The sequence below is a fragment of the Protobothrops mucrosquamatus genome, unplaced genomic scaffold (genome assembly GCF_001527695.2).
Source record: "Protobothrops mucrosquamatus isolate PMUCROS unplaced genomic scaffold, P.Mucros_1.0 scaffold4386, whole genome shotgun sequence".
Classification (NCBI taxonomy): Eukaryota; Metazoa; Chordata; class Lepidosauria; order Squamata; family Viperidae; genus Protobothrops; species Protobothrops mucrosquamatus.
The window spans coordinates 11,243-25,726 of record NW_015390299.1 but is presented as its reverse complement, the minus strand read 5'-3'; the positions used below and the strand labels follow the sequence as shown (position 1 = coordinate 25,726).

The 14,484-nt window shown below is 46.9% G+C and overlaps 1 protein-coding gene across 1 annotated transcript; it reads right to left on the bottom strand.

The window, feature by feature from the left end:
• Positions 1-6,766: 6,766 nt before the first annotated feature.
• LOC107298934 (zinc finger and SCAN domain-containing protein 16-like) lies at positions 6,767-13,517 on the bottom strand. The gene is made up of 3 exons (XM_015828292.2): positions 13,053-13,517; positions 9,537-9,663; positions 6,767-7,842 (listed from the first exon to the last, which is right to left on the bottom strand). The coding sequence occupies exons 1-3, from the start codon at positions 13,515-13,517 to the stop codon at positions 6,767-6,769; spliced, it is 1,668 nt and encodes a 555-aa protein (XP_015683778.2).
• Positions 13,518-14,484: the final 967 nt, after the last annotated feature.

Sequence of the window (14,484 nt, the reverse complement as noted above, 5' to 3'; positions counted from 1 at the left end):
CGATCGACCATTTCACGGGGGTCGCCAAGCAAGGCTGTCCGCCATTTTTTTTCCCCTTTTCCGGCGGGTGCCTTACCTCCCTTGAGCTGGGCCAGCTGGTGGTCGGCCTGCTCCGTCTCTGCCGCTTGCCAGCTACGCCTCGGCCGGCGCAGAGGGCGGAACCACGCATGTGCGGCGCTCCCGCGCAGGGAAAGTCCTCGACTTACGACCGGTTGGGTAGTCCTCGACTTACGACCGGTTTAGTCCTCGACTTACGACCGGTTGGGGGTCGCGGCATTAAAAACGTTGAGAACCACTGTTTTAGGGGAACAAGTGTCCAAAAACTGGCCCCGCCTCTGCTCCACCCCCTGCCCTGCCCCCGCCCTGCCCCCCATCCCCCTCCCCGCCTGCCCAGAGGGCCACTCACTGCCTCCAGGGCCCGCCGCAGATTGCCCAGGCAGCAACAACTGCATGATGGGGTGTGACGGCAGAGTCTTGTCTATGCTGCCTGACTGCCATGTCCTTGGCTGCGCTGATCCGTGTGGGCCACGCTCAGGGGCGACTCTCCTTCAGGGGGGCTGCTGTAGAGGAGTGGGTCGTGGGGGGAGGCGAGGCTGGGGCAACAGCATGTGTGCCCACAGAGAGGGCTCTGAGTGCCGCCTCTGGCACCCGTGCCATAGGTTCGCCACCACTGTTCTAGGCTCTCTCCTTGATTAGTTTCCATCCATTGCTTCTTGTCTTGCCTTCGGTTGCTTCGGAGAATAGGTTGTTCCCCTCCTCAAATATTGGAATAGCCCCTCAAATATTGGAATGCTGCTATCATGTCATCCCTAGTCCTTCTTTTCACATGCTGACTTCGATATAGGCATCTGCTACTATCTGCTATGAGGGGGGGAAATGACATCACATTGGAGACCCTCTCATAACCATCTCCCAAGCATCAATATGTAAATCAGAGGGTTGGAATTATGACATCACGATGCATGTTTGATCATCCTTACCCTCCCTGGACACCTGAAGTGTTTAGCCCAGGGTTGTCAACTCTTAAATAATCTCCCTGTCAAGCTATGAAGACCCACTTGCATTAGAACTACCACGCTGCTTCTAGCTCAGTGGTCTTCAAACTTGGCCCTTTTATAACTTGTGGACTTCAACTCCCAGAATTCCTCAGCCAGCTTGAGCTAGCTAGCCTACAGTTACGAGGGGGGGGGAGAAAAGGTTTGGAATGCACAGGTGGCTTCTATTTGTGTGAAGAGAAGGACGAGGGGTGACATGAGAGCAGTCTTCCAGTATCTCAGGGTTTGCCACAAAAAGAGGGAGTCAAGCTATTCTCCAAAGCGCCTGAAGGCAGAACAAGAAGCAACGGATGGAAACTAACCAAGGAGAGAAGCAACCTAAAAATAAGGAGAAATTTCCTCACAGAACAATTAATCAGTGGAAAGGATTGCCTTCACAAGTTGTGTTGTCCCGGAATCAGGGGAAAGCATAAATTGTGAATATGTGCAGATGGCCCCACTGTCTCTGGGTACTGACAGAATCATGGATGCAGAGTCATGGAAAGTCAGCATGGAAAACACCCAATGTCCCAGGTCACCCGAGAATGTGCAGTGTCTTTAGGGAAACACCCAAAAAGGAACATTTTAAGTATTTCTGCTTTCTTCTGCCAACCTTTCTGGGTGAAGTCTTTCTGGGTGGATTGCTTATGTAACCAACAAGTATAAATATAAAGATTTCCTGTCATTTGGGGCTTCTCTCTTTTAGAGAGGCCCGTCTTTGTTCAGCTGAATAAAAACGTAAAGCTTAAAAGGAAACTTCTGCTTTCCTGTATTTCTTTACTAAGCAACACCCCGGATCCTGTCAACAGTTGTGGGTGCTTCATCACTGGAGGCTTGTAAGAAAAGACTGGATGGCCACGTATCTGGAATGGCACAGGGACTCCTGCTTGAGCAGGGGGTTGGACTAGAAGACCTCCAAGGTCCCTTCCAACATCTGCTCTTCTGTTACCGTATCCATCTTGAAAATAACCCATTTGGAACTGTAGGCCATTCAAACATCAGCACAGGAAATGTTTTATGACATTTTGTATTATTTATAGTTATTGATATGCCGCCTGTATTATTTTTACAAATAAGGTGGGCAACATATCCAATACACTTGCCTTCTATTCTCCCCGCAACCATCACCCTGTGAGGTGGGCCGGGCTAAGAGATCGGCCCAAAATCACCCAGCAGGCTTTCCTGGCTAAGATGGGACTTGAACTCAAGGTCTCCCGCTTTCTAGTCTGGTGCCTTAACCACTAGACCAGGAATCTTCAAACTTGGCCCTTTTATGACTGGCGGACTTCAACTCCCAGAATTCCTCAGCCAGCTGGCTGAGGAATTCTGGGAGTTGAAGTCCACCAGTCATAAAAGGGCCAAGCTTGAAGACCCCTGCACTAGACCAACCTGGCTATGTCATAAACTGCTTTATTATAATGTCTATGTCATAGAATGTTTTATAAATTTCGCAAAATCTCAATCCCACAGGGTGTTGTGTGTCCCACGTCGGGCTGCGTTCTGAAAGTTAGCCCATCTGAGGTGCCTCGATTCAAAAAGTTTTACCTGCGGCGCACCTTCGCCCAGGTAAAAGGTACAGGAAACGGGAGTTTTAGTGTGCGTGTGTGCGTATTAAGAAAAACGAAATCATCTTAAAAAGCTGGGATCTTGAAATCTCACAAGATTTCTCGTGAATCTGAAGATCACTGTAGATTTTACAAAGAGACGGCATAGCCACACTCCACTCAGTATCAAGGATGCCGCTGTAGCAATGGTCAACAGTATGAAGGATCTGGGGGTGCAGATCATAACAATCTGAACTGGCCTCTCCACACCTCACCCTTAGTGAAGCGTGCAAAACAGTGCCTGCATTTCCTGCGGCGGATGAGGAGAGCACGTCTTTCTCCTTCTGTCCACTTTTTACAGAGGTACGATTGAGGGCATTTGAACAAACTGCATCACTGTCTGGTTTGGTGGCCGCAGTGCCTCAGATAGAAAGTCCATAGAGAGAGTGGTAAGGACAGCCGGAAAGATCATAGGAAGCTCGCTCCCTGGTATTTAGGATGCTGCTTATAACCGTTATGTGCTTAGAGCTCAAAGCATTGTTAGAGACCCACACACACCCACTTCACGGTCTGTTTCTGTTGCTCCCCTCTGGGAGGAGGTTTTGAAGTATTTCTAGCAGGACTACCCAATTCTGTAATAGCTTTGTTCCCTAGGCCAAGGCTTTTCAACCAGTGGTACGGGTACCACCTGTGGTACACTGGCACCTGGCAGGTGGTACGCGACCATCCTAGAAAAGTGGTAGTGGGGGAGGGGAATGAGCTGAACCGGTGGCAGCACCGTACATGCCTGAGCGAGAGATGGCTGGAGCTGCAGGGCTGTCAGGGCTCAGTGGAAGCGCCAGGATCAGCACTTCTTCGGGGCTGTCAGGGCTCAGTGGAAGCGCCAGGATCAACACCAGGCTCCAGCTGGAGCTCGGCGCTGATCCTGGTGCTTCTGCTGAGCCCAGAAGAAGTGCCAATCAGCTGGAATGTTGCAGTATCTCCAGGGTCTTGTGATTTACATTCAGATGCTTGGCAACTGATTCATATTTATGATGGAATCAGTGTCCCAGGGTCATGTGAAATGACCAAAACCTGCTGCAACCACCCAGCAGACAGGGGGAATAAAACCAAACACCACACCACACCACCCCTACTGCCAATCCTCAACAGAAATGCTCACAACAATGAAAACCTCGGACAGGAGGAAGAACGCTGCCGGGTGGGCAGGCAGGTATCTTGCTCGGCTGTGCCTTGGGGGGCACTTTTTTCAGTGCCATTTTAACTTCGAACAGTCACTAAGCAAACTGTTGTAAATCGAGGACTACCTGTACTTTATCACTTTTTTCCTTTTTTTTTGGTCATCAAGTTTTTGACACCTTGCTAGGCGACTGGTGGTACTCGGCTATTGCCATATCCTAAAAGTGGTACAATGGGTGAAAAGGTTGAAGAGCCCTGCCCTAGGGCATCTGTCTGGTAAATTCGGAAGATTCATTTTTCTTGCCATCACATGTATACATAATCCAAACTAGACTGTGTTATAATAATAAAGTTGGAAGGGACCTTGGAGGTCATCTAGTCCAACCCCCTGCTCAGGCAGGAAACCCTATACCATTTTGGTGTTTCTCTGTGTCATATATGTGGGTATATGCATAACTCTGTATTTATTTTTGTCATATTTATGTATATATTGGAGGTGGTGACCCTTTGGGAGCTGTATGCATCGAAATTTCATTTTAATGTATGCTGATTAGTGTACATTCAAAGAGACAATAACGTTATCGTTCTATTCTATATTCTCTCTCATCCCTCCAAGATCTAATGTGGTCTTTGAAAAGAAGACTCAGATTTCAAGGTATGGATTTTTTCCCCCTTAATTTTAAAAAATGGAATTTTGACCTTGGGAATACTATTCCCTGAAAATCCAGTCTGATATTAAGTGGAGATCTTTTACCCTTTTGCGTAAATCCACTTCCCATACCAATGAATATTTCTTTGTCCAGAAAACAAAAATGCCATCACAATAATCCGACTCTTGAAGAAAGCAAAAATATTAGAGAAATTTCTGTTGCAATAATTCCCATACTGGACACGTGACAAGAGATGTTGCCTCTGATCCAATGTTCCCTTTAGATTTATTCTAATCAGCTTCTGCCAAGAGTTAACAAATTTCTACCTTCCCTCTCCATTGACAAAGATTGTGCCCATCACTTACTTGCAACAGAGAACCAAATTGTAAACTAATTTCTGAGAAATTAGTCAAAGGGCTGAAATATTTTCAACCTAACTCAGCAGGAACGCAGGAATGCAGAGGATGAAAACAAGCATCGGGTTACGTTAATGATAATTGAGTAAACATAGCAATAGATTCAATTTCTTTCCAAAGTGAAGTTTGCTATACATATTTGATGGCTGGGATAAGAAACAGCCAAGTTTAAAAAATCATTCAGTTCCCCTACTTATAGCAGCCAAATCAGTCAATGCTAAAGAATAAAAATGTCTAGATAACATTTCGGAGGACAGATTCCCCATGTTGAAGTACCCACCTCTTCAAATCGCCAAGGTTTAAGCAACAGTATTAGCACAGCATCTGGGAAACAAGTTTGTAATCCGACATTAAGGGCGTGTTAAAATTTTGTACCGGCACTCTGTAAATGTTTGAAATTCTCATGAAAATTCAAAATTTTTAAAAAAGTATTAAAAAGTGTTATAGGCGAACCCAGATCAACATGATGAAAGCAGCCTGGCAGCATCGCACAGCAAGCTCTGTCCCTTTCTTATGTGCGGACGGTCCTGGCACATATACTAAAGGGGGTGGGGGCTTATGTCACAATGTTACACGTTTTCATCACTCTCCTCTCCACACATACACTAGGGATGCCTAGAACTAACATAAAAATCAAGCATTTCATTTGAAAGAGCTACAGTGCAAAAGAACCCCAGGGTTACCTACAACCAGTTACACATTGCAGTCATTTCCATTCGCTCAAAAACCTGCCAACTTTTTGATATGGCTACCGTGGTCTGGAACACAGGTAGTCCAAGTTTAGCTCCCACAATTGGGACCAACAGCTGTTGTTAAGTGAAGCGGTCGCTAAGTGGGAAATCACAGGACTGTCACTGGGCTTCGGTTTCCTCTATTTCTCCCGATCCTTTGGAATGCTAAGCCCGGCACTGGGATAATAAGCAAAAAGGGAATTAATGTATATATTTACATTCACTGGAGAGAAAGGGATTGCAAGGGAGTAACGAAAACAATAGGGAATGCACGTTGAAATCAATCTCTTGATACTGGCTATGTAAACAGCCCAAAGTATTCCCCATTGTCTGCCCTGCTTATTCTCTTGTAATCCTTTCATCTCCAATCTCTCCATTCTGTGAGGGGGCATTAAAAAAAAGGTTTTCTGTAGGCAAGCTCTCCTATGCCTGACCTGTTTTCTCCCCCACCCCACTTATACAGCAGAGAGTTTGAAGAGAATGGGATTACAAGAGAGTTTGAAGAGAATGGGATTACAAGAGAGTAAGCAGGTACATAATGGAGAATATACTGGCTGCTATGGCCATATATTGCATTCCCCATTGTGTGCCTGCTTGCTCTCTTGTAAACTTCTCCAATTTCTCCAAGGGAGAAAGGGAGGAGGGGAAAAAAAAGGACAAACAACGGGTCAGGCACAGGACACAGCATACTGACTGTAAGAGCGAACACATGATCGAGGAACGCTTTGAAGGTCGTTTAGTGCAGACACCAGTCGCAAAGTTAGCTTTTCAGCACTGATGTAACTTTGACTGGTCACTGAATAAAAGCAGTCAGTAAGCAAGGACTACCCATACAGTTAAGATGTTGTTTCACTGCCTTTGGGAACCTTCACACCAGCACCTGTTTCACGGGGCTCAGCAATTTCGCTGAGGCAGCTGACCGTTCCATCTTTCCATCTTTGTCTTCTCCCCCTCCAACCGAGGAGCCATTTTAAAGCACAGTCAAGTCTATTTTAGGTCTTAATTTGAGTGTTTTCTCCTGCAAAACAGCACCCCCCCCATCCCTTGCGACTTGAGGCTGCGGGTCGTGCATTCCCGGTTTAAGTGCTCAGTGCTGCGAACTACAAGGAAACAAAAGTGGTGAGGACAGACAGGAAGGAGGGGCTCCTGAGGAGAAATCAATTTCCAAACTAAAAGGTGAAAGAGTGCCATCTTAATTCCAGCTGCCCGCCACTACTGGGGGGGCGGAGAAAGGTAAGCCGACGGTTTCTCGCGCGCGTGCTTTCTCACAAAGTGCTTGACCACGTGTGCACGCTGGGTGAAGTTCTTCCGGCAGATGGCGCACTTGTAAGGCTTCTCTCCCGTGTGCATCCTCTGGTGCACCAACAGGCCGGAGGAATGCCGGAAGTGTTTCCCACACTCGGAGCACTGATACGGCTTCTGCTCAGTGTGGATCACAATGTGGGTTAGGAGAGTCGTCTTCTGGTTAAAGCTCCTCCCACAGTCGGAGCACTGATACGGCTTCTCTCCTGTGTGGATTCTTTTGTGTCGATTCACGCTCGACTGCGTGGCGAAGACCTTCCCACAGATCGGGCAGGGGCTGCCCTGCCTTCCCTTATACAACGCCGGCGAGCTGTGAAGCTTATCGAGGTCGTCATAGGGACCTATCATGGCTATGTTTTTTTCTTCTGCGACCTCGCCTTCCACCTGCTTCTCGTGTTCTTCTAGAGGACCAAAGACACCATCTTTCCACTCCCCTTTCAGCTGTCCTGCGGTCATCTCCTTCTTCTGCCCGTTCAACAGTCTCCCCAGTTCCAATCTCTGCCTGAAGCTCTTCTTGCAAGAAATGCACTTGTACACCTTCTCTCCGGTGTGGTCTATCTGGTAGGCGTTGACACCCCACTTCGGTTTGAAGTTTTTCCCACAGTCCGAACACTGATACGACTTGTCCCTGGCATGGACCATCTCGTGGGAGAGCAGGTTGGTCTTCCGATTGAAGCTTTTCCCACAGTGGGAACATTTGTAGGGCTTCTCTCCGGTATGGATAATAAGATGTCTATTCAGGCTTGATTTTCGGGTAAACGCTCTCCCGCAAAGGGGGCAGGAATGCCTTGGCCCATCTTTGTGCTGCCTTGGCGGGACAGAGAATCTCCAGAGGTTGACCCCATCCAGCTCATTAACGGGCGTCTCTTCTGAATTCTGCGTTTCATTTTCTTCGGGATAATCAACCACAACATCTTTGATCTCTGACGTGTCAAAAGTGACTGACTGATCTTCCTCAATGGGTGGATACGTCTCTTGGTCGCTTTCTAGAACGGGGGAAAAAATGTACAATGTTATAATACTGCTTTATGCTGTTATTGCAAAACACAAGCAACACACCATATTAACTGGGGGAACAGTAGCGTCTGTACAGATTATGAACGTTCTGATGATTTAGATCTAGATCTAGAAAGAGTACAGAGAAGAGCAACAAAGATGATTAGGGGACTGGAGGCTAAAACATATAACGAACGGCTGCTGGAATTGGGTATGTCTAGTTTAATGAAAAGAAGGACGAGGGGGGACATGATAGCAGTGTTCCAATATCTCAGGGGTTGCCACAAAGAAGAGGGAGTCAAGCTATTTTCCAAAGCACCTGAAGGCAGGACAAGAAGCAACGGATGGAAACTAAGCAAGGAGAGAAGCAACCTGGAACTGAGGAGAAACTTCCTAACAGTGAGAACAATTAACCAGTGGAACAACCTGCCTCCAGAAGCAGTGAATGCTCCAACACTGGAAGATTTTAAGAGACTGGACAGCCATTTGTCTGAAATGGTATAGGGCTTCCTGTCTGAGCAAGAGGTTGGATTAGATGACCTCCAAGGTCCCTTCCAACATTATTATTATTATTATTATTATTATTATTATTATTATTATTATTATTATTATTATTATTATTATTATTATTATTATTATTATTATTATTATCTTAAAACCTTTAAAGATAAAAAAAGGATTTATGGCAACTGCAATAGCACTCTGACTTATATACCGCTTCACAGTGCTTTACAGCCCTTTCTAAGCAGTTTTACAGAGTCAGCCTGTTGCCCCCAACAATCTGGGTCTTCGTTTTACTAACCTCGGAAGGATGGAAGGCTGAGTCAACCTTGAGCTGGTGAGAATCGAACTGCCAAACTGCAGTCAGCCGGCAGTCAGTGGAAATAGCCTGCAGTACTACATTATTACCACTGTGCCACCACATCACGGCACATTATGACCATAATGTCAATATTATTATGATTTCTAAAATGTTAAATCTTTGTCAGCATAAGGCTGATTATGCAGAGCTGAGTATATACCAGGGGTAGGCAACCTTGGCTCTTTTATGACTCGTGGACTTCAAATCCCAGAATTCCTGAGCCAGCCATGCTGAGGGGAAAGGGAGAGGTTTCCAAGCTGAGCCAGGCTGGCTCAGGAATTCTGGGAGTTGAAGTCCACGAGTCATAAAAGAGCCAAGGTGGCCTATCCCTGGTATATACCCTGGAGAATTACATCAGTGTTTCTCAACCTTAGCAACTTTAAGATGTGTGGATTTCAACTTCCCACGGTGGCTCCCCCTTAAGACCCTCAACTTCAGGTGTGCAGAATTTGATCGTTTCCGACTCTTTGTGCCCGTATGTGTTTTGCTAAATTTATAAATTTATTTTGTGTATACGTTTGTACGTGTGACCCGTCTGGGTTTTGGACTCAGTGCGGGGGATCCACCGTAGTAGACGGTAGTAGAGACGGTGGATTTTTAATTTTTTTTTTTTTTAAAAGAGAGGAAAATGGAAATGTTAAACCCTTTTGCCCAATCATAGTTAACTGGTATTGGTTTGATAATCACAAAAAAAAATTAAAAAAAATTCCAGGAATTGGAAGCCAAGAAGCAAGCACAATTAAACAGGATGCGTGTTCAATCCCCGCTCTCAAAAGGATTCGTAACACAGAATCCAGAGCTGAAGAAACAGACAATCCTCACCTAATGAAGAAATGTCCTCGTTTCCCTCAGGCTTGATCTCTTTATAGGGGGGTCTCTCTGGGGTCTCCAGGGATGGCTGCCCAAAGTCACCGAAATCTTCAGCCCGTTCATCAACTGGACTTGGGACCTAAAGGAACGGAAAAAAAGATAGAAGGTTAGAATTTGAAAGTTGGGATTATTGTACCTTTTTTGAGGGAGGGAGGTTGAAACTAGACAAAAAAGGAGTCAGTTGTATTTTTTACTCAGGGTTGCAGAATTAAGAGCTGCTCCAGAGTGGAAAATTTCAGACAACCTATTCTTGAATAATTGGCGTGCTAAGGTAAGCTCTAACTGCTAAAATTTCAATAGAGGCTAACTTTTTTCCAGATCTGGAAAGATGCTACAACTAACTATAATTGTTAGTTAATAACTAATAATAATACCTTCTCTTTTGACAAATTTAGTGCTGTGTGAAAGCAACTATTGAATGTTGAGATACATTGTTCAAGGGTGTTTTCTTGTATTCTTGTTTCTTGCCTTACGAAATACTACTACTACTACAACTACTACTACTACTACTACTACTACTACTAATAATAATAATAATAATAATAATAATAGTAATAATAAAGTTGGAAGGGACCTTGGAGGTCATCTAGTCCAACCCCCTGCTCAGGCAGGAAACCCTATACCATTTCGGACAAATGGCTGTCCAGTCTCTTCTTAAAAACTTCCAGTGTTGGAGCATTCACTGCTTCTGGAGGCAGGTTGTTCCACTGGTTAATTGTTCTGCCAGGAAGTTTCTCCTTAATTCTAGGTTGCTTCTCTCCTTGATAATAATAATAATAAAGTTGGAAGGGACCTTGGAGGTCATCTAGTCCAACCCCCTGCTCAGGCAGGAAACCCTATATACCCATTTCGGACAAATGGCTGTCCAGTCTCTTCTTAAAAACTTCCAATGTTGGAGCATTCACCGCTTCTGGAGGCAGGTTGTTCCACTGGTTAATTGTTCTGTCAGGAGGTTTCTCCTTAGTTCCAGGTTGCTTCTCTTCTTGATTAGTTTCCATCCGTTGCTTCTTGTCCTGCCTTCAGGTGCTTTGGAGAATAGCTTGACTCCCTCTTCTTTGTGGCAGCCCCTGAGATACTGGAACACTGCTATCATGTCCCCCCCTCAGCCTTCTCTTCATTAGACTAGGCCAGTGGAGGCGAACCTATGGCACGGGTGCCAGAGGCGGCACTCAGAGCCCTCTCTGTGGGCACACGTGCCGTCGCCCCAGTCCTAGGCCTTCAGCTGGGTTTTATAAAACCTTTTCGCTTTAGGCCTCCGCCGCCATGTGCAAAAAAAATAAAAAGGTTCAATCAGTCAATTTTAACTTCTCGCGGGGAAAAAAAAAGATCTTGCAAAGTTTGAATTGATTGATTGAACTTTTTAGTCCCACCCAGTCTGCCGTTACCACCGCAGCCACGCCCACCCAATGGGCCACACCCACCCAATAAGGCCACGCCCACCCGGCACTCAACGATGCATAAGTGGGTTTTGGGTTGCAGTTTGGGCACTCAGTCTCTAAAAGGTTCGCCATCACTGAACTAGATATACCCAATTAAACACGAACAATTAGATTAAAAGCAACGCCAGAGTTAGAAAGAACCTTAGGTGTCATCTGGGGGTACCCCATCTTTGATCTTGGAGAGGTCACCCTTTGCCATAATCTTGGGGCCTCCCTGGACTCACAATTCCTGTTTGAAGGGCAGGTGGCGGCCCTGGCCAGGAAGACCTTTGCTCAATTGCCCAACTGGTGCACCAGTTGCATCTTTTCCTAGATCAAAGGGACTTTCAGACATGGCCTGGTCATCTGATGGCTTGACTACTGCAATCTGCTCTACATGGGGATGACCTTTGAAGACCAAGCTTCAAGTGGTCCAGATTGAAACAGTGTAAGCTGTGATGGGCAGGCCTCAGTACACCCGTGCACAAAACAGCTGAACGCTGAGAATGTGTTTGAAAACCTCACCACTTTATGTTCTGCTGATTGACAGCTCAGAATCAGGAAATTTCTCTTCTTGTGGTAGCCCCATAAATATTGGAAGACTGCTATCACATCACCCCTGGACCTTCTTTTCATTAAATTAGTCATAGCCAATTCCAGAAATATGTTTAAGCCTCCAGTCTCCTAATCATCTTTGTTGCTCTTCTCTGCACTCTTTCTAGAGTCTCAACATCTTTTTTACATCGTGGTGATCAAAGCTGGATGCAGTATTCCAAGTGTGGCCTTACCAAGGCATTGTAAAGCGGTACTAACATTTCATGTGATCTTGATTCTATCCCTCTGTTAATGCAGCCTAGCATTGTGTTGGCTTTTTTTGGCAGCTACAGTACACGGCTGGCCCATATTTAAGTGATTGTCCACTAAGACTGCGAAATCCCTCTCACAGTTACTACTATTGAGCAGGTACCACCTATACCATACCCATGCATTTGGTTTTTCTTGCCTAAATGTAGACTTCAAATTTGACTCTTTTATGACTTGTGGACTTCAACTCCCAGAACTCCTCAGCCAGGCACGCTGGCTGAGGAATTCTGGGAGTTGAAGTCCACAAGTCATAAAAACGCCAGGTATCACCTATACCAGGGGTGTTAAAATTGCTGGCCCGTGGGCCGGACGCATCACGATGAAACCGCGCCCACCCCATTGCCGGCAATGGGGGAAAAGTTCGGATACGTCGCACGTCACATGTTTGACATGTCTGACCTATACTATACCCGTGCATTTGGTTTTTCTTGTCTAAATGTAGAGCAGGGGTCTTCAAACCTGACCCTTTTATGACTGGTGGACTTCAACTCCATGCACGCTGGCTGAGGAATTCTGGGAGTTGAAGTCCACCAGTCATAAAAGGGCCATGTTTGAAGACCCCTGATGTAGAGCCTCACTTTTCTCACCATGGAAACAGGCTGGCCTAGTTTTTTTGCCAGCAAGCATGGAACAGGATGTGTTTTCATGATGCTTGGGTATAGGTAGTGACATCACTAAGGAAGCCCTACCCTGCAGGGGGTATTGTTACGTAGGCATGAAAAGCAGCGTTCCACGAGATGCTGGAGCAGTGGTTCTCAACCTTTTTAATGCCGCGACCCCCAACCGGTCGTAAGTCGAGGACTAAACTGGTTGTAAGTCGAGGACTAAACCGGTCGTAAGTCAAGGACTACCCAACCGGTGGTAAGTCGAGGACTTTCCCTGCCCGGGAGCGCCGCGCATGCGTGGTTCTGCCCCCTGCGCCGGCCGAGGCGTAGCTGGCAAGCGGCAGAGACGGAGCAGGCCGACCACCAGCTGGCCCAGCCCAAGGGAGGTAAGGCACCCGCCGGAAAAGGGGAAAAAAATGGCGGACAGCCTTGCTTGACGACCCCCGTGAAATGGTCGATCGACCCCAAATGGGGTTGCGACCCATAGGTTGAGAACCGCTGTGCTGGAGGAATTGAGCCTGGAATTATCCCACAGGCAAAACGGGGCTCCTGAAAGATAAGGACGCATTCGATATTCTCACCTCCTCTTCCGGCTGCTCCGCCTCTTGCTGCCTCAGCAAGAACTCCTCCGCCAGAGCTACCGCCAGCGAGCACGTCTCTGCTCCATATCCCCGAATTCTTCTCTGGATCTCCCGAGGCAGGATCTCCAGGAACTGCTCCAGGACCACCAGCTCCAGGATCTGGTCTTTGGTGCGTCTTTCTGGCTGCAACCATCCCCAGCAGAATTTCCTCAGCCGCCTGCAAGCCATTCTGGGACCTTCCGACGGTTGGTAGCGGAACGTCCTGAAGCGCTGGCGATGGGCTTCCTCGGAGCTGGTTTGTTCGTCCTGCTTGAAGGCGGGCGGGACGGTGACGATCCTTCTCCCCCGGACGTCCTGCTGGCCTTCCCAGCCCCCCAAGGAGTCCTCTGGGGTGTTTCCCCACATGGAGCATGACGACTCTGCTTCTTTGAGGAAATTCTGCCACCGGTTTTCCCAAGATGCCATGTTTCCTTCTTCTGGTTCCATTTTAATCTGCGACGGCGTCGCCGCGGGCAAGTCCTCTCCCACAATGCCCGTCACAACAAGCTGGAGGCTGCCCTCAGATTCAGCAGCGGGGCTGCCCGTGGCTTCCTTTTCGGTTTTCATCTTTGGGGTACCCCTGGGATCAAAATGAAAGAAAAAAAAGAGTCATTCATCAATGGATAATTATCAGCGACAATTGCCATCGCTTACCAAAATGGGGCATGGTATCCTCCCCTCGGTGGGACTGTGTGGGGTCCCAGTCAAACTGTAGATCGCATCGTGACCGACTGTAAGCTGAGGGCCTATGCCGGTCCAGTACGGGTAGTCCTTGACTTACAACAGTTTCGTTTAGTGACCGTTCCAAGTTACAACAGCACTGAAAAAAGCGACGTATCCCTTTTTCCCAATTCTGGGAATTATAAGTCCACAAGTCTCAAAGTTCCTGAGGTTGGAGATCCCTGTTGTGGATGATGGTTTTGAAGCCCAACCTAATCTGCACAGGGGATTTGCCTTGTTTTAAGCTAATTTATCGCGCTGATTAAATGACAGTTGTTTTCTGTAGATCAAGATTATATTCAGCCCATATGCCCAAGTATTATGTTTGGATATAAAGTGCAGGTAGTCCTCAATGTATGACTATTTCTGTAACTAGAAGTTACAATGGCGTTTTAAAAACTGACCCACTGGTCCTTGCAGTTACAACCACCGCGGGGTCCCCACAGTCGTGTGATCATAATCACGTGATCGAGGGCATCCTGTCGTATCGCATTACAGCCCGGTTTGGAAGCGTTACTGCTTCAAGACAGGAAGGCGGTGCAGAGAGTGGTGAGGACGGCAGAAAATATTATTGGCAGTTCTCTCCCTTCCATCCAGGACATGACATATAAGCGCTGCTTGAGTAAGGTCTGCAGGACTGTCTGGGACGCTACACATCCTCTCCACAATCTGC